This window comes from Ambystoma mexicanum, chromosome 9, assembly GCF_040938575.1.
Source record: "Ambystoma mexicanum isolate Mex_15411 chromosome 9, UKY_AmexF1_1, whole genome shotgun sequence".
Classification (NCBI taxonomy): domain Eukaryota; kingdom Metazoa; phylum Chordata; class Amphibia; order Caudata; family Ambystomatidae; genus Ambystoma; species Ambystoma mexicanum.
The window spans coordinates 599,864,974-599,885,520 of record NC_090931.1 but is presented as its reverse complement, the minus strand read 5'-3'; the positions used below and the strand labels follow the sequence as shown (position 1 = coordinate 599,885,520).

Below are 20,547 nucleotides of genomic sequence, written 5' to 3'. Positions count from 1 at the left end.
AGTCACTTCTGATCCATTCTCCAAGTGAGTGTAGGCATCTGGCTGATTGGTGATGTAGCCAGGACAAAGGTGGCTTAATGATTTGCTTGTAAATTAATAAAGGCAAGGAGACGATATCTCTCTTCATTTGATGTTCTCATAAAAAATTACAGCCACTGGAGGGGCCTGTAGCGGATACATTCCTGACAAGCATCTAAAAGACGTGGGGTGAGGCGGCAATCAGAAGGCATGGGGTTTTGCAAATGTGCTGACATTTTGGTATCAATGCTGTATTAGATACAGAAAGACAAAGAGGGGGTGATACTGTGTCCCTCTGCCTTGAGACCGTTTATTTTTAAAAGGATTGTTTAAATGGTACATCTATGAATGTTGCTACTTTTGTAGGATATGTAGGACTTTGCTTGGTAACATTTTAGAAATGTTCCTTTTTATGAGGTCCACAGAAGACTTCACAGATCATGCTTTCAGTGAGATCATGTGTAAAATAATAGATATATTTTTAAACTATTTACCAGCAAGCTTTTGGTGAAATGCTGTTTTCTATGCCCCTGAAGAAAGTTATTTTCTTATGGAGACAGGGCTGAAACGTGGGCATGTAGGATTGTTATGAGCCTATTGTGAGGTAGCCTATAGACATACTCACATTTCAGGGATTTAAAATAGTCACCTGCTGTCCTAAATTGTAAAAGATATATACCGTTTTTCATGACGGTTAGATGACATGTGAGCACAACATCAATTACATGATGTATGTTGGTGTTATGTGAATGTGGTATGAGAAGTTTTATTGTGTACCACAGATAGGTCTGTCAAGAACAGTATTTTCATAAATCTGGATGTAGCGTCAACATATATGTAGATATATAGAGTTTTGTATCTAGGTAAAGAGGACGATTAAATGCTTTATATATTTGTATGTGGTATTTTTGCAGTAAATAATGTATTATATTTATGATTCGAATTTGTGTCTTTGTAAATAATTGGCTTGTAAGATATGAAGTACATCTGTAAAAGTGGTAGGCCTTTTATATACAAAGCACAAAACACTTTACCAAGAAGATTGCCCTCTTCACCTCTTGGCAGACTTGACAGCCACCGACATTCAAGCTATCACTTAGACCAGTGCCGTAAAAACACAGAAAAACCACACCCAAAGTCGGGCGTTCGCATGGGATGCTCCAAAAAATAGGAACAATCTGCGTCTACACCCAAGACTCACATCGCAGTGCTACGATGAAAATATTCCTATTCCTCCAGCACTTCCCAGTGGTTTACGTCAAGGACTAGCTAGTTTGCTAGTATTTAACCCCCGTTTGTCATGCGCTCGTCATTCTTACTAGTTCCTGTGTTAGATTGAGCTCTCCTTCTATTAATTGTACCTAGGCCTTTACTCTGCGCTGTCTGCACTATTTGCACAATAACAGCTAGTTTAAAACGTCTAGATTGAATTTTAGCCTTTTTGCTATTTTTGCTAGTTGTTTTGCTATTGCTGCGACATTAAGTTACTCACGCATTTCCCAGACGCTGCTTGTGTCTAATTACTTACTCGTGCACCCCCACAAACATTTGGCACTCAGAACTACAGCTCCCTATGGTTTTGTAGTCCACGCGCCTTCTTAATTAATTATCAGGTGCGTCAGCGCCGGCGCTTTAAGGACTAGCTAGTATGCGCTCATCTGAGATAGAACGCCTTTACTATCTTGCCGACACACACTTGCTGCAGCCCCCCCCTCCTAATGGACATAATCGTGAACCCGGATGCCCTGCGTACGGAACAACAGGCGCCCGCAAAGGTGTGATAGAACACCTTTTATGCCAGAAAACCTTGTGCCAGGCTAATCAACAGGTTGTAGTGCAGTGCTTGCAAAATACTTTGTTAGCAAGTCCTGATTCGAAGGCAGCCCAGGTTCCGTGCCTGCAGAACCAGGTGCCATCTCCCTCTGTAATAACATTAGGCCCCACCCGAGCGCCGATGTTACCCTATGTCCAGTTGTTTCTAGCACAGACTCCTTGCACTATTTTCTATTTGCCTGTCACACGTAGCACTTTGTTGAATCAGAGGCCAGTTCATGGGCCGAGATGCCTATTTCAAATGAGCAAATGAATGGACAGACCTAGATGAAGATGATTATGTGCAAGACTCAAAGACAAGAGACAAAGAACACACCAAGAATCATATAATCAGATATGAAAAGCCTGGAGAGAAAGGAGCTAGAATCCGATGGAAAGTGAACAAAAAACCTTGACAGTCCAGGAAAATCTGCAGAAGAAATTCGTAGATGGAAAAACAGAGGACAAATGCAGATCTAGGGATCAGTGTTATCACCAGATGGATGGGAAGAAGGAGTGGTAATCTGCAGAGCCTGGGTGGCTATTGGTTGTTACAAACCTGCCATTGACATTGCACAGAATGGCTGCAAGCCGTTATGGCAGAGACTTGCCAAGCTGCTGACATGGGTCGAAGATGGAGGAGGACCTTTGCAGATTTCTCTGTTGGAGAGTGCAAAATTGTGCTTAAGAAATAATGGCACAAGAAAAATGGGAGAAAATCAGAATTGCGGACAAATCTTTGATGTACCAAGAATCAAGATTGGGACAGCAGTTATAATGGATCACTATTGGGCCTGTGGATCCAGAGCATATATAACGTTGCCAGAGAATTGTGGAGGACTTTGCTCAATAGTTAATGTTCATGTCCCAGCTTTGGTGATTCCAAAGAGTGACCTGAATCTTGACAGTTTCCCGAAAGCAGATGCTCACCTGAGGAAGAAGAGATCTGTGGAGATGATGAGAAGAATGAAGAGAGAGAACTATTTCTCTGCAAAGTCGATATAAGCCTTTGATGTCATTCCATATGAGCACAGATTGTTCAGCCAGACAGCTTCAGTGTTTACACTGATCTTTATGGCAAGTATCCAGGTTGGAGCAAATACCAAAAGGCTGCAGATAACCAGATGAGAATTGCTACAGCCGATCAACACGACTATCAAAGGGTTCAACGCAATCAGAGAAGAAATGAGAGCCATAAGACTGATGACCCTCCAGAACAGATATGTATTGGACATGATCACAGCTATGGATGGAGGTGTTTGTGCAAAAATTGGAAAATCATGTTGCACATTCATACCTTCTCATGATGACGAGAATGGAACCTTGACAGAGGCCATAGACATGCTGACTACACTGCACGGTCAGATGATAGATGAAGTTGAAGACATTGCTGATGACAGCTGGTTTGGATAACTCTTTTCTTGGATCCCATAATGGATGGCAGACATTTTCAAGTTTCTTGGAGCCCTGATAGTGATGATATTACTTGGATTCTGTGTGATCAAGTTGATAATCTCGCAATGCACGAAGACTGCAAAGAAAGCAATAGGGATGTAGATCATGATCGATGTTGAGCAAAAATGGAAGGCCAAAGACCTGACAGATGAAGAAATCAGAGACGTTGTGAAGGCCAGTATCCATGCACCTGAGGGAACGAAGTTCCCGTATCCGAGGAAACATAAGAAATATGTGAGAAGATGGATCTATCGCAGTCCAAATAGACAATGCCAACTCATGACATGGAACAAAGATGAGCATGTCAAATCAGCAGGTCGCCTAAAGAGAGTCATAAAGATATGGATCCCGAAGAAGCTCTTTTTCAGATGAGGATGCCTGGATGTGAAGGAGGATGAGAGAGTGGTCGATGAATCGCCCAGAGGGGGGAGTGTAGAGGAGGAGCCAAGTACCCCCACCTCAACCATTTTGCCTATATTGCCTATAGATTGGAAACCAGAATATGTGACATACACGGAGCAGTTAAAACGACAAAGGGCAGAGTATGAAAACCGTGCAGTACCTTTAGGTATCTCAATACTTAAGAGAATCCTAGAAGCAAGATTCCCATTGAGGAAACCATACCTGCATTCGAGGAAGTATGATAGTCGTTTAAATGAGATTCCTGAAGAAGCAGAGCAAATAAACGACAAGAATGAATGGTGACATCACAACTGGGTCAAGCTGATGTACATAATGGATTAAGAGATATAAAAGAATTAAGATATTCCATAAGGCATCAAGAAAGTATCGAGGATAAGTGACATCTTGGGATCAAGGTGAAGAAGCTTATGACACATAACTGATGAAGAAATCAAGTCATTTTACACGTGTACAGAAGCAAGAACCACAAGCAGATGAAATAATCATGAGGCTATCTTTATAGTGAATAGATTGCGGCAAGCGCCAATATACACATGTATGCAAATGATCAAGTAAAGGATGGATGTTTACACTAGGCATTATAGCGGTGCTGGACTTTAACAAGAAGGCCTCATTTTCAGTGTGTCGCAGTTAAAAAGCAGCTTGAATTAACAAAATGAATCTCAGAGAGCAAAGTTGGATGAGCCAAAGAAGCCAAGGTCTTGTCAAACCGAAGCAAACTGACATTGGATACAAATCGTGTGAAAGAACAGAACTCCTGTTCTGAAGGCATGAACAAAACAAAATACGCCAGAGGTTTATTAGAAAATAATATCTTAAATGTACCAGAAGCTCGATTTCATGGTCTCCAGTCATGTGGAAGGATGAAGTTGGACGAACGAGATGGTCACACCTACGCACAAGGGCAGACCGTGCTTTCACTCCCTGAATTTCTCAGAGCTAAGAACACTCTCAAGGCCGAGCTTCAAAGCCCTAATTGACAGTGGACCATTGAGGTGATGATGGATTAGTATGCTAATTGGTGGGAAGCTAGTGTTAAGACGAGCTCACCAGCACCTGGATGTTCAGCCTGCATGCTGCTAGACGTAGGTGGAAAAGTACTGACAGGGGTTAGAAGCCAACCAATTGTAGAGGACCGCGTAATTAAGGGTCCTATAGTTTGTGTAGCCAATGGGACGTCGTACATTTAGTGACGTTCATAGTGGCCATTTTGAAGGGAGGGCTTAGTTGCCCCACCTGATGTTAAGTACCCTATCACTTCCACTCACTGTCTCATACTAGTATAGCATGTATGCTTAGATATTCACTTAGAACCTATCACTACTGCCCATAAGTGTTTGTAGTTGGCCATGTAGGATGACGCTGGTAGTGATGCAGGTCAACGTCACTGATGACTAATTTTGGGTATAAAACCTCTGTTTTTTATAAGATGCATTGAGTAAGAGGATCGAACGAGTCCGTTGATGTTCGTTGTACTCCTTGTTTTAGACAATTGAAAATAAAACAGTTATCCCTTTGCCAAACTATCTGTGTCATTTCAATTATTGATGTATGAATAAAATCTGCATCCCCATCCATCTCCAGGGTATTGCTACTCGTCTTAAAGGGCTGGAAATATCCAGTTAATGGGCAACCTGCTTTTCGAAATTCAAGTTGCTGTCGAAGACCACACCCAGTGTCTTGACAGAGCTGGAGACCTGAATGGTGGCACCTCCTACTAGGAATGTTTAATATTGAGGGTCAAGAGTCTTGAGTTTAGCCATGCTGCCAACAATCAAGTACTCCGTCTTCTTGTCATTGAGTGCCAAGAAATGATCTCACATCCAGCTCTTTATGGCAAAGACTCTGGTAACCAACAGGGAGTCTGCCTCACAGGAGCCTGTTAGTTCCAGTACAATCTGGGTGTCATCCGCATGATTAGCAAATTTGATACCCAGACTGTGCAGAATATCAAAACAGAGCTCAGAATAAATATTGTAGAGCAGAGGGGAGATGGAACCTGGGCACTTCATAAGTAAAGACACTCTGTCGATGATGTCGTAAAGCCAAGTGGGCAGCACAAAAAGTCTGTGTACATGAAGTATGATGAAAACAGTTTTTAGTTCCTTCAAACACAAACCTTCAAGATTGTGTTAAATGGTCTGTATTTACACCTCTGAATCCCAGATAGGGGTTCCCTCACCCGTCTTCTGCTCTTCACGTGGCTCGGGCTTCAGGGTTTACACACAAATTTTCTCCTCTTCACTCATCAGACTGATAGGGTAGGAGGCCAGTGTTGGGTCTCACCCATTAGCTGCTGGAGAAGGTAGCATTTCCTGACATGGCTCAGATCTTGCAATGGGAGTGAAGCCCCCCTAGGCGAGCTTCAGGGGCCTTGTCATCTCACTCTGCTAGGGCCTTGACTTCAACCCTTGCAATCTCCTCTCTACCTCTCTGCTTTTCCTGGCCCTCCGTGATTCCATGTCACATGCGTGTTCCTCCTCCCACTGTGGGCCCAACCCCTTCAGACTGGGGTCTTTCCCATAACACCTACCTTGGCCAGTTGTGCCCGATGGAACCGTCCTGTTCTGGCTGTATACCCCCTTCTGACCTATCTCCTCTATTTCTCCTACCAGCTCTTTCTGATGTTCACTCTCCTCCTCCACTGCTTCTCTAATGTCTGCCTTGTAATGTACACCCTTCTCTTCCTCCTCCTCTTCTTCTTCAATCACCTCCTTCTGATGATGACCCTCTTCTTCCTCTGCTTCATCAGCATCTTCCTTCTTATGCTCATCCTCCTCTCCTTCTTCAACCACCTCTTCTCCCCCTCTTGTCTCAAACCATTTCCTCTCTCCAAGCTTCTTATCTCCGCTAAAGTTCTTCTACTCTCCAAACACCTTCGACCTTCTTGCTTAAACTTCGCTGACTATCTCCAACCACCTGCCACAACCACCTCCAAAAACACACACTTCTTCAGTGTGATCCACTGAATATCTAGTCCTGTGCCGCCCCTCTTGCGAGGGACTACCTGTGAGGGACTGAACCTTGGTGACTAAATGTGTGTGTCATAATAAGCATACTTGGGTTCTGGCAGCATCTAGTGGGATGGACCAAACCTTTAAATGGAAGGTCCAGCATCTTGGATTTTATCTGTGGCCATGACATTTCATGGGATGCAGGGTCTTTGGTGTAGCTTGTTGTATGGTATTGTGAGTAGCTTGGACACCCTGGGTAAGTGGTTTCCCATTTCCCCCTTGTTGCAAATCTGCTCCATTTGCAGAGCGAACGTAACCAGCAGAGTCATTTCTGACTTCAGGCTTACACAACTGTGCTCAGTGAGCCGGACGGCCAATGTCAGATTGTTCCCGAACTCAGCGTTGGATATGAAGTGAAGTTGCATGGAAATACTGAGGTTGCTCCTGATATCTAAGTGTGCCAGAGTTTGGGAGAGCTAATCCTTGTGTGTTGCACCCTACCTGTTTTTCTAACGGTCAAGGTCTTGAATGAGAGCTGTTGCTTGGCCCTGTGATGGTCTAGCATGCTGCGTGGACATCTAAACCCACACACAAAGACCACAAAGAAACCCCAGTACTTTGGATAGCACTGACGGAACAGCTGAAGCACTGTTAGAAGATACAAGGCCAGCCATTGGCACGTCTATTCACAATGAGGCACACACTTGTGAGAATATCCTCAGCAAAGCAACACCTGCACAAAACCTCTGTAAGCTTATTGGCCACTTGCTGAAAACAGGAACTGTCCCTGAAGATTAAAATCTGCCTACATCAAACCCCTTCTTAAAGATTGCACAGGATTCACAGACAGCCCCACCAACTACCAGTGAATATCAAACATCACTTACCCGACCAAATTCCTTGAAATATTCAAATTTGGATGCATCATAACACACTTGGAAACCAACCATCTACTGGAGCAAGTACAAGTCAGTTTCAAACCTTTAAGAGGAACTGTGTCACCATTACTCTCCATCTGGGACAACCTAAAAATGAACTCAAACTCCAACACCATCTTCGCACTGATACTACTAGACCTTTCAGTGGCTTCTGATACCGTCAACCATGCACCCCTTTTAAAAAGAATGGAAGAAACAGAGCTAAGCACCATTGCACTACAATGGATGAAATCCTTCCTGACAGAAACAATGGAAACAACATGGCTGCCCCCTTTTAGCTCAACCTCACACAGACTCACATCTGGTGTTCCACAGGGCTCATGCCTCTCCCTACTACTCTTCAACATCTACAAGGCTGCTCTATGAAACTAATCAATCAACACAGCTTACTATCTCAACTACGAAGATGACAATCAAATGATCTGACAAACGACACCAACAATGACATAGACCAAACCCTTGTCAATTGTCTCTCACAAATCAATGCATGGATAAACAACAACCACCTTAACCTCACACCAGATACAATTGGAATTATGATCATACCATGACCTATGGAAATGGGAATTAGACAAGAAGCTTCCAAGCTAACTAAACATCTCTGAATCCTGATGGCCAATGACCTGGCACTAATGTTAACAGAGTAGTAAAGAAATGCTTCTTCCACCTATGATCTATTGATTGGATGTTGCCTCTGGTCGGTCAGACAGAGGAGGTGGACATGGTGGCATAGTTCTATGCTGCTTCATTAAGTAAAGTAAAGAAAACCCTATTCTAGTCCCTACTCATGAGCCGAGTTCCCTAAGCTATAAAATAACAGAAACATGCTTGTCAGTATGTCTCATAAACTAAAACCAGTCCTTTGTCCCAAATCTAAGATAACCTAACACTACTCTGCTCTATAAAAAAATAAGATAGAAAGATGTATCCTGAGCTATGGCTCAGTTAAGGGTTACTTCACTTCGGGAAGTAGTGGTGGCTGGTTTCTGACCTTCACCCTAGAGTTCGGAAAGACTCTTGTGTCTCAAAACTAAATAATGTTTTCAAAAGAAAAATGTCTCTTAAAGTTCCTGTTGTGTTCAAAACACTGTCCTCATCCAATCATCGGGTGTTATCCCTTGTCCAGGGATATGCAGATATACACCGGGAGTTTTGGTACTACCAACTTCAAGAGTGTTGGTTCTTCAGCCCTCCTGGGCTCTAACTTCTAACGACCTCGGGTAGATGCCGGGCCACCTCGGTCAAGTTCTTTGTTTCTTTACCTTTCAGCAGTTTGGTCCTTTTCTTAGCCACATGTAGGCTATGGGCGGCTCTGCCCCGATTGGTTGTTCGACTTGTTCACATCATCCTGGGGTATACATGTGGCCGACCCCTCGTAAACTACAGGCTTCTCTGACCTTTTCGCTTGTTCGGTTTCGATCCCCCAGATCTAGGTTATGCTCTTGGTTGGTCCTTCACAGGCTATGGGCTTCTCTGGCCCTTCTGCTTGTTTGTTTTGTCACTCTGTCCTGAGGTATGCTCTCGGTTGGCCGCTTGTGGGATACAGGCTTCTCTTTCCCCTTCCCTTGTTCAGTTTCGTTCACCCCATCCTGAGGTATGCTCTCAGTTGGCTCCTCGCAGGCTAAGGGCTTCTCTTGCCTCTTTGCTTGTTCGGTTTCTGTCTCCCCATCCTGGGTTATGCTCTCGGCTGGCCGCTCGTGTGATACAGGCATCTCTTTCCCCTTTGCTTGTTTGGCTTTGTTCATCCGATCCTGAGGTATGCTCTTGGTTGGCCCAGCGCGGGCTAAGGGTTTTGCTTGCCCCTTCACTTGTTCGGTTTCATTCATCCTGTCCTGGGTTATGCTCTTGGATGGCCCCTTGCAGACTGTGGGCTTCTCCGGCCCCTTCACTTGTTTGGTTTCATCCACCCCATCCTGAGGTATGCTCTCAGTTGGCCACTCGCAACTATGGGCTTCTCTTGCCCCTTCGCTGTTCGGTTTTGTTCACCACATCCTGGGGTGTGCTCTTGGTTGGCCCCTCATGGGCTACAGACTTCTCTGGTCTCATTGCTTGTTCAGTTTCATTCACCTGTCTTGAGGTATGCGAGTGGTTGGCATCTCGTGGGATATGGACTTCTTGTGCTGCTTCTCTTGCTTGTGTCATTGGCCCCGTTCTGGGGTATGATCACAGTTGGCACCTCACGGGCAATGGGCTTCATCGGCCCTTTCAATGGCGGCACTCCAAGCGGTCTTGTCCTGCTGGGAGCGTTGGAGTCTGTGTTCCCGAACACTGGTACATCTTGACTTTGGTGGTGGTGGTACTTCCTGCCTCAGCGGCCCCTCTTTGGCTCGAGATTGTGCCTTCATCGAAGCTACAGCATTCTCTGTGCTGTCTCTGCATCCCACACACCACCTTTGCGTGGCGCTTCATGCCCACATTACTCACTCTACGGTGGATGCTCTCTCCCTCTTTGGATGTTTGGCGATCTTTAAGTTGCTCCCTGGAAAAGAAGAAGAAACTTGATTGGTGCTGGCTTTCACAAGAAGGAGAAGACAAATATAGGCCAGAAACCAAGCCCTCCACATTAAACATGCCCTGCACATAATTACCCTGTTCACTTCCCATGTAACCAATAAACAAGTCAGACTTATGGAAAAGGGATGGTGAGTGGTTACCCTTCTTGTCCCCAGAGGGGAGTTACCCCCAGTGAGATCCAGCTTGCCCTGTCCACTACAGAGTGTGTTACCATGCAGGTTCACCTTCCTATTCCCAAAGGGTCTTTGGGGAGAAGGAACACATTCTTTGGACTCGACATATACTCTTTCTCACTTTTCCACGCAGAACACCCGTCTTTATTTCACTTCTCAGGTCAGGAATAGACTCTGCCGAGAGTATCTTTCTACCTTAGCAAGTCTGATCACCTCAACAAAGAAATTGCAAAAAATAAAGAACACCACAGCAAGACACCTTCTAAAACTCAACAAGAGAGAACAGTTCCCACCAGCACTAAGATAACTACTCTGGCTACCATTCAAGAAGAATATCTATTTCAAAACATTCCTCACAGCCAAGGAGGCGATTTACAGCAAGACAAAATCGCCATCTACAGTCCAAATAGAACTCCGAGGTCTAGCAATGACCTATGCCTTGAACCCCAACATTATTCGATAATGAAATAGGGTGGATCAGTATTTTTAACAATTTTAATGAAAATCTGGAACTTCCTCCCCAAGGGAATATGCACAAAAGAGGAACACCTAACATTCAGGAAAGCAGTAAAAACATGGCTGTTTAATATGCTGAGATAACTCACAAGCCATATGCCACTGTTAAAGGCAGACCAAACATAGCTGACCACGACACACTGGGTTTCAGTTACCCCACAAGCTAACTGCATGACTGCGACTTAACCAGATGCCCTCTTTCGCCCACTAACCAATACTAAAACCTGCCATGCTCCTGCAAAACTGACACAAACAAACCAACTATGCCACACACACACACAACACCTATAACACCCCCACCCACACTGACACTAACCAGCATATCTCCACGCCTCCTCCAATAACTCACACAATATTTACACGGTCAACAATCTTTACACGGACAAAACATCCTTACACCACGGGCACACAAATCCTCCCAAATGAATGCATGCCTTGCACGAGCACCAACCCTGACCACCTAGAAGCAAACCATACGCAGTTTATTTATTTATTTATTTCATTTATAAAGCGCACATACAGCCCGGACGCATCGAAGCGCTGTTACAGGTACAAGAAGTTATTTGCAATTGGTTTCACAAACAATACATTATGAAGGAGGCTGTTGTAGGAACAGCTAGTTCGTTTTAGGTTATGACATACAATGCATTTGGTACAGGTAATGACATAATGCTTTTAGTACAGGACGCAAGGCACAGGAGGTTACAGGTTTAGGAGAACAGCAGTTTTTAAGCGCTTTTTGGAATACCCAGTAAAATATTTCAGCCCTCAGCGAAGGAGTTCCATTTTTTGGCATCGATCTAAGGGAAGCTGGAGCTGCCGGCTTTGGTTCGTTTAACTTTAGGTAGGAGTAGGAAGTTAGTGTAAGGTCTCCTGGTGGATTTTGTACAGTGAGCTTTGGCTATTTTCTTGGAAAGGTGGGGGGCTGTATTGGATGGGCACTTGTGGGTGATGGACAAGGTTTTAAAGGTGATGCCGTCTATGATGGGCAGACAATGGGCCCCTCTTCTGTGGTTTTTCTGAACTGAAGCTACCAACACCATAGCAAATGCAATGCTCTCTCCCTCTCCTCCCACTAACAAGCCAACCCCTTTCTTATTGTTAGATCTGCCAGGGTGCTTGTAGACCAAACAGATGGTAGCGGTGTGTGGTATAAATACCACGAACTTAACACTGTATAGGTCATCAGGCCGTAAAATGTCCCACTCCATCAAACCAAAAGTATTCTTTAAAATATTCACATCATGCAGGCAAGTACTTCCAGTACGCAGAGATCTGAAATAGAGATATATCTGGGGGAAAAAAGGATATCCATTTATTATTTAGAAATGTGGAATTGGTTTAAGGCGTCCACAGGAAATAAAATAGCCTCTTCCAGTATTCCACCACTGGGAGCAAGCTAAGTCACAGGTGGCCGGGCTCAGCATAGAGCCCCCAAGTGACTAGTCCGTGTCCACTTTAGCCTGCTAACTTTGTGCAGATCTAGTGGAAGCCCTGCAACACAGACTTAGCAGGAGTGCAGGGGATACACGGATGGTAGTTGCAAAGGATGCCAGTCTGATCCCTGCCCAACCCCCAGACATGGAAGTCTTTGCACTCACCTTCCAACAGCACAATTCCTGACTAGCACACAAATAGTTAATCAAGCCCTCATTGTTTGATTTGGCAGAAAATATCTCAAAATAACAATAGGTAATTCAGTGCCTACATGGCTCAACTGCTGTAAGTTGCCACGGCAACATGATCTGCTTCTCAACACTCCTTCCCTTCTACTCTCTCTGGAGCATTGTTTAGCCGCAGCGTGGTGCAGAAGCACCAACACCAGAGCAAAAAGCTGAAGTAACTGAGCTGAGATGTGCACATTGAGTTGAGATCTTTGTGCCTCTCCTTCAGGTGGTCCTAGGACCTACTTGGGCGGGTTTAGCAACGGTGGCTGCGCGAATATGCACACGGCACTTGAAGTCCACTGTGTGCAGTCCTATGCATGATGCTGATTCCACTGTCAGTTTCATGAAAATACTATATTGCTTTGGGAAGACCCCTATGCCTTCCTGCACTACTGTTTTCAGATCTTGCACTCCACCCTTACTGCTAAGAACAAATGATCATGCTGCCCACCAGAAGCTTCTGCGTTGCTTTGCCATTCATCCTGGTGCTTGGTTTAATCATAGCCTGTACCTAGAAGCTGTTCTACTCATGGACTGACTATGCGCTGCTGTTGGTGCGCTATTAATGCAGCGCTCCTTTAGCTGTGATATTTACGTGCCATTTGGATAGATACCAAGCATCTCCGGTAATGCACCATGTTCCAATTACCACACCCTACATGTTTTGGCATTGGTTCCAGATCATAGTGTGAAACACGTAAGGTTTGGTCATCACACATATAAAAGTTGAGCCTGCAAAGTTAGCTACCTGGTTTGGGTATGTACCTTCTCAACTGCATTACACAATTGTGTTTTGTGCTGTAAATTTGCAGAGGTATTGAAACCGGTCTGCAGTGCAGCTCTGGGAATATATTCCTAGTTTACAAGGCAACGTTGGAAGCATTCCCATCATGCTTGTGAGCTTTGTTGTAATCCTAAATCGTGGGGACTATGCAGACGTGGGCTCGCTGACTTCAGTGACTTAAATTACACCTCTACAACCAAGCCCTAAAAGAAAGACACTCATCTGGTGTGTGTGTGGCCTCCATCTAGGGAAGGGGGGTAGGCTACTTTTGGATTGTGGTTAGATTAATTCGAATATGGCTGGGCTTCTAACTTAAGGGCACTGTGGAGGGTGAATCACAGTGATGGAGTGCATCTTTTAGGGTATTTCCTTAGCCACTTAGAACATGGGGTCATATAGGGTATTTTCCCAGTCACTTAGAAAGTTGGAACTCATAGAGAATATCTCTATACCCTTAAAAAGTTGGATCTCATAGGGTATTTCCCCAGTCACTTAGAAAATTGAATCTCATAGGGTATTTTCCCAGTCACTTAGAAAATTGAATCTCATAGGGTATTTCCCCACACCCTTAGAAAGTTGGATCTCACTGGGCATTTCCACAGTCACTTAGGGAGCTGGATCGTGTAGGGTATTTCCCCAGTCACTTAGGAACCTGGATCTCATAGAGTATTTCCCCAGTCACTTAAAAAGTTGCATTTCAGAAGGTATTTCTCCAGTCGCTTAGGAAGTTGGAACTTATAGTGTATTTCCCCAGTCACTTATACAGTTGGATCTCATAAGGTACTTTCCCAGTCACTTAGGAAGTTGGATTTCATGTGGTATTTCTCCAGTCACTTAGGAAGTTAGATCTTATATGGCTTTTCCCCAGTCACTTAGGAAAGCGGATCTCATAATGTATTTCCCAGTTACTTAGAAAGTCCTATCTCATAGGGTATTTCCCCAGTCACTTAGGAAGTTGGATCTCATAGGGCAGAGGCCTGCTACACTTGGCTCCCTGGATGTTTTGGAATACAACTCACACGATCCCTCATCATTGACTATGCTGGCTACTGCTGATGGGAGTTGTAGCCCAAAACATTTGGAAAGCCAAAGGTTGAGGACCCTTGTCATAGGGTATTTCCCCAGTCACTTAGGAAGTTGATCTCATAGGGTATTTCTCCAGTCAGTTATAGAGTTGGGGCTCATTGGGAATTTCCTCAGTCACTTATGAAGCTGAATCTCATAGTGTATTTCCCCAGGCATTTAGAAAGTTGTATCTCATGGGGTATTTCCCCAGTCACATAGGAAGTTGGATCTCATAGGGCATTTACACAGTCACTTAGGAAGATTACTCTCATGGGGTATTTCCCCAGCCACTTAGGAAGCTGAACTCACAGGGTATTTACCCAGTCACTTGGGAAGTTGGATCTCATAAGGTACTTCCCCAGTCACCTAGGAAGTTGGATCTCATGGGGCATTTCTGCAGTCACTTAGGAAGTTGCATCTCATGGGGTATTTACCCAGTCACTTAGGGATTTAGATCTCACTGGGTATTTCTCGAGTCAATTAGACTGTTGGCTCTTATGAGCTATTTACCCAGTCAATTAGGAAGCTGGATCTCAAGGGGCTTTTCCCTAGTAACTTGGGAAGTTGATGTCATGGGGTATTTCTCCAGTCACTTAGAAAGTTGTATCTCGTGTGGTATTTCCCCAGTCACTTAGGAAGTTGTATCTCATAGGGTATTTCTCCAGTCACTTAGGAAGTTGGATCTCATGGGGTATTTCTCCAGTCACTTCATGGCACTGACACGTAAGGGGACCTCGGATCGGCCACCTTTGTGCTAAAGCTTGTTAGTAATGCACAAACGCATGTATATAAAGCATATTTTGCACTTTGCTGCTTGTTCTGTGACTAAGTCCATTTAATTTTTTTGTTTTTGTTTAGTTTCATGTGCTCATCACTGCTCTCTCATAAACATGAAGGGAGCGGCCAGGCCACCAAGTTCGCTGACAAAGCCCGGGATCCAGGCGAGCGAAAGAGGGAAGCCTGCCCCTGCTCCCTCTTTTGGAATGAGACCCTCGAGGTCCTCCAACTCCTTGGGGTTCGAGTCCCGGCTCAGCAAGGTAAGGATTGTGTGTTCCCTCTGTACATTGTTGGTTTGCATTTCATAATGGTGGTGCTTATTTTCACTGAACTCTCCGGTTTTGCCTTTGAGTCTTAGAGATGTAAGTTCATGCTCCAGTTCAAAGTGAACTTTCTCAGGGTTTCTTCACAAAGCATTTTAAGATTATTGTATTTGTTGTGTTTCGAAACTATTTACACAGTACAATGTTTGCCACAAATGACATATTGGTGGTCACCTCATCTGAGACTAACATGTAGCAACATGACAGAATGTGAAGGGAAAAGACATGTTGTATACGAATTGTTCGTTTTACAACTGTTCGAATGACAATTGACCTTTTCACAATTGACCGAATTGTGAAGGTCAATTGTACCATATATGTGGGGGGAAACCCCCCACAACCCCCCACCCAACGCCAAACCCCCCCAACACCCATATATATATATATATATATATATATATATATATATATATATATATATATATATATATATATATATATATAACCAAACCGATATATATATATATTCGGTCAATTGTGAAAAGGTCAATTGTGACCCTTTAAATTCGGTCAATTGTTCATTCGAACAATTGTAAACGAACAATTTGGGTAATACCAAAAGACACATTTACATGGCTTACCTGAATTGGAGTCATCCGCCACTGAATCTAACAAGAAGCAGGGAAGCATGCCAGAGTGTAAGAGCCAGAATGAAAAATGCTTGGCCGTCCTATAAAAAGTTCTAGGAATTAGTTACAAGGTTTTGAACATGATTTGGATCTGCACTCTCAACCAATGGAGGGGCAGCAGGCCGAGAGTAAAATGCCACCTGGCCTGAAGTTTAAGCTAGATGTGATCTTTCACATTTTGGACTCTGAGGTTTTTGAACATTAGCATTTTGGGAGTTAATAAAGGTGCATTATAGTAATCAAACAAGCTATGATACACACTTCCAGAATGGTAACTCGGTGGGAAGACTATAAATACCAATGAATGTTCTTACTTAGGGGGCAGTGTTGATGGCTGCTGCTCTGATTTCATGTTTCAAGAAAAAACCTGTTTCCTAAATAACCTCCTTGTGTGCTAAGTGGACTAGCTAAGGGCAAGGCATCAGGACCATAGACCGCATTATCCAAGCTTCAATGCAATGCCAAACTGTTGTACATTAATTAGCCCCTCTGATTTGGAGGGGTTCTACTTTAGCTTATCATTATAGGACATGCAGTTAGCAACCTTAGTGCTGCAGGCACTGAACGCCGCTAGTGAGCCACTCAGAGCTCCATAAAAGTGGAGACACATCTGAGTGTCCTCACCATGCATCTGAAACACTAGACCAAATCAAAGATTTAGGAAGACCATATGGAGATCAAAATGAAGGTGCGGGGGAGGGGAGAGTCTCGAGCCATGCCACATAATCGATATCTTTGGACAATTCAAAAGGAAACAACGCCATTGACAGAGAACTTCCATATGAGGGTGCCCAGGTCATGGCGGCCATTCAAACTTCAGCTCACTGCGGGCTACCCGGGAGAATCTGTCCTGTACGGGGTTGAATGTTTCCGACAGAGCGTCGACATAGCTGTCATCCGGTTACCACCTTAATGTCATCCATCACTGAAACCAGGACATAATCTGTGCCTTCTCCTGAGTGAAACGGCGCCTGAAGATGTTCAATCGGGCGACGAGACTCCATCAATTCCTGAAGCTGAGCTGAAGAATCCTTTTATAATAATGTCGCTGGGTATGAAGGTGAGCTAGAGGGTGGACGCATTCCAAAGATCCAGCAAAGGCTTTATCGATATTGGTTGAAACCAAGCCAGGGGTGGACTGGCCTATAGGGAACTCTGGAGATTCCCTCTTTGGCTTCTGCACTTTGGGCCACCTTTGTGTGGTAACCTATTTTATTTCCACATTTTCTCATAGGAAAAGGCTTAGGCTTGCTGAAAATGTGTAATTAGGTGCCACTTTGAAAATGATTTCCAGGGAACCTTCCGGTTCCCAGTCCACCCCTGAGCCAAGCCTATGTTTTTTGGTATGCAGTGATTATAACAAATCACAAAATAACAAATCAATTTATAACAAATCGAAAATAATTAATTCCAAAATAACGAATTTGGAAAAAAACTAAAAAAGGTGTTGGGAGTGGGAATAGTGGTTTTGGGGGTGTGGGAAATGTATTAGGAACAAAATAAATGGGGCATTGGGGGGACCCCCCGAAAAGAATGAAAAAGGAATTTGTTCTTTTGGAATTCGTTATTATGGTATTAGTTGTAATGGGATTCGTTATTTTGGATTCGATAAAATCACATGTAACCAGTGTTTTCATTACTAGAAGGGAATTTAAAGAAAGAATCATCGTTCATCTCAAGCTGTGTGGAACTAAGGTATCTAATGTTTTGATTATGCTGTGGGGCGTGGATTTTTGGGGGATCCTATTTATCTGTACAATTCAAGTAACAAACTGATCCCCAGACAGCATGGAAAAGTGTATTAGACCCGAACACTTAGCAATATTATCCTTAATCGAGATGTTAGCATCGGGCCCTTCTTGTGGAGAGGTGGCCATTAGGACTTTGGTAACCGTGCATCCCTTTTGGGCACGCGCTGAGAAGCATTATGGTCGCAGCGCACGTGTGTGGTCTTCCAGCCAAATAGAAATAGAAATGCGTGGACTTTATTCATTTTTGCGAACAGAGAACTCATAGAGGATTTCACAATGTGTGTGCCGGAGTATGATTTTGTGGCAGCAAGCAAAAACTAAAGGCACTTAAAGAATAATATATATATACTTAAAAATACCTTTTAGGCACTAACAGTTACTTAATAACCTTGAAGATACAAAATAGGGATACATATGCAATTTCCCCCAGTAGAAAACATGCGCCCTGTGCAAAAATAGGATTGCAATAGCCATTAGACCGTTGCAATCTTATTTTGTATCCTTTTGGAAGATATTTTTATTAACAATTTTCAGTATAATTTAGATGCCATTTCCTAATGGTCTGGGATTGGCAATTAAGCTTACGTGTCAGTATTAGATTTTAAGAAAGGTGCTAGGCTTCCTAAACGCACTATTGTATTTTGCATACAGCAGGGGTCTGCATCCTTTGGCTCTCCATCAGTCCTGGCCGGCTCACTCAATGGTAAGGGATCATGGGTGCCGTAGCCCAAAACATCTGGCCCTAAAGGTTTTCGGAGTATTAGGAGCTCCAGTGTAAAGCACCTGTATGTTTAGCATAATATCAAGAAGGGAGACAAAACTAGGGAGCTACCAAGCAAAAGTGGGTCTAATGTATTGCTCTTTTTAAAAGGATGCCCTCCTCTTAATATGTTGATTGTTTGCCTGGCTTGAGAAATGACCCTGGTCTGTAGCATTGCCAACGCCTTTCCTCAGTGTGTGAATTAACAGCTTCACAACGCTGGAGATTTCCTAGTAGGCCTCTGCAAAGTTGTGAAACACTTATTTATTTATTTCACATTTATTACAGCGCACAAAACCCTGAGGTATCTAGGTATCTTGTGCACAGGCGCTTCTGAAACACTTGGGTACAGGCACGTTATAAATGACATATCATCTCACAAGAGGACTCTTTTGTGTGACTTCATTTTTTACATTGCAATGCTGCACGGTGCTCAAACAATGTTGCTGTGAAAAAAAAAGAACTCTAGAGGACAAAGATGTCTGTTTGATTGCTGAATATGGGAGATAGGTGGCGCTAATGCTCCCTCCCAAAGTACAAGTGCGCGTCCTGCTGGCAAGATATGCATCGCACACATTTGGGCCAAACTAGGTGGCTGGCAGCCGAGAGCGGGCAGTCTATTAGCACTTTCCAATATGTGCAGCTCTGCCAGGAAGGGAGGTATCTTCTTGATGGGTCCTGAGGGGTATAGGTGGGCATTCTCTACTTCATATGCCCTGTGAGAGAGATATACTTAAGAGGCAAGCTAGTCGAGTGCCTGTATGGAGGTTTCTGTGAGCAGAATTTAATGATGTACATTGTACCTGTAACCTGCAAAACTGATCGCTGCATCACCCTACGCTGGCTTTTGCATACTTAGTGCCCGCTGCCTGATTCACATGTCCTGGCGGTGGTACAGGCTGGTGGCCTATCGTGCATTTACATAGTGGGTTCATGTGAAGCTTGGATACCGCGTTCAACATGTAATACCCGCATGTGCCGTTGGTGCCATGGGAGCCAAATTCCCCAGTGACAGCGGTCAGTACAGGGTATTTTCCCACACTGTGCTGCAACCCAAAGTATACAATTTGTATTACATGTGTGCCATCAACATCCGCAACAAAATAAAATACAATTCAACTTTTATGAATAGTTGTTTCAATTTTTCAGTGAATCAAGGACACGCTCACTTGTCCTGGCAGGGCTGGCTGAGTGGGAACGGCCAAGGTGCCAAACACCATGTACACTTGAAAGGCATCTTACGCGCAGGGGCCATTGTCACATGGCCTAGCCAGACCCAGTGTCTCCAGGCAGGCTCCCCTGAAGCAGACCGCACCCCTTCAATCCACATAAGTGTGTCGTCTCCATTCAGCAGTGTTCCGGACCCTTTTCTGCACGCCTCTTGGCCATCCATCCCCCCTCCAATATCAATGGCAGTTCGCACCTGTGGCCATGCCCTCCCGAGGGGGCTGCCAGGATGGGAACGGCCAAGGTGCCAAACACCATGTACATTTCAAAGGTATGTTCCGCACATGGGCCATTGTTCACATGCCTTAGCCAGACCCAGTGTCTCCAGGCTCCCCCGATTCAGACCGCCCCAGAAACATGTTACTCATTCATATACACACCGACTTTTCATATTCTTTATATATGATTTTGATTTCAAATATGTTTGACTTTTGATTTTTTTAAAATTAATATTCTATTCAAGGAATGTATACAAGGTCAGAAATTAGAAGAGGAGGCACATGGATCAGAGGTGGTGGACCAGCTTGCTGGTGCGGTCTTTGCAGAGAAGAACACAGTTTCACAGAAAATCAAGAAAACAAGGGTAACTAACAAACAGTTTTGTTTACTAAAAGTGTTTTGGGCTGTTGTGGTCTTCATAACATGTTTTTTTTTTATCTAAAGTGCATCTACTATATGTTTGATTTACATTGAACATGTTTTTACAACCCATCTCCTAGAGGCCCAGAAGGAAAAGAAATATAAAGACACAGACAACAAAT

The 20,547-nt window shown here is 44.0% G+C and overlaps 1 protein-coding gene across 2 annotated transcripts in view; it reads left to right on the top strand.

The window, feature by feature from the left end:
- The window catches only part of SPECC1 (sperm antigen with calponin homology and coiled-coil domains 1), a 1,474,528-nt gene that overhangs the window by 89,908 nt on the left and 1,364,073 nt on the right, over positions 1-20,547 (top strand). For both annotated transcript variants that reach the window (XM_069615230.1, XM_069615232.1), the window contains exon 2: positions 15,178-15,356. In XM_069615230.1, coding sequence (XP_069471331.1) covers positions 15,210-15,356 — 147 coding nt within the window. In that variant the 5' untranslated portion in view covers positions 15,178-15,209. The remainder of the gene's footprint in view (positions 1-15,177; positions 15,357-20,547) is intronic.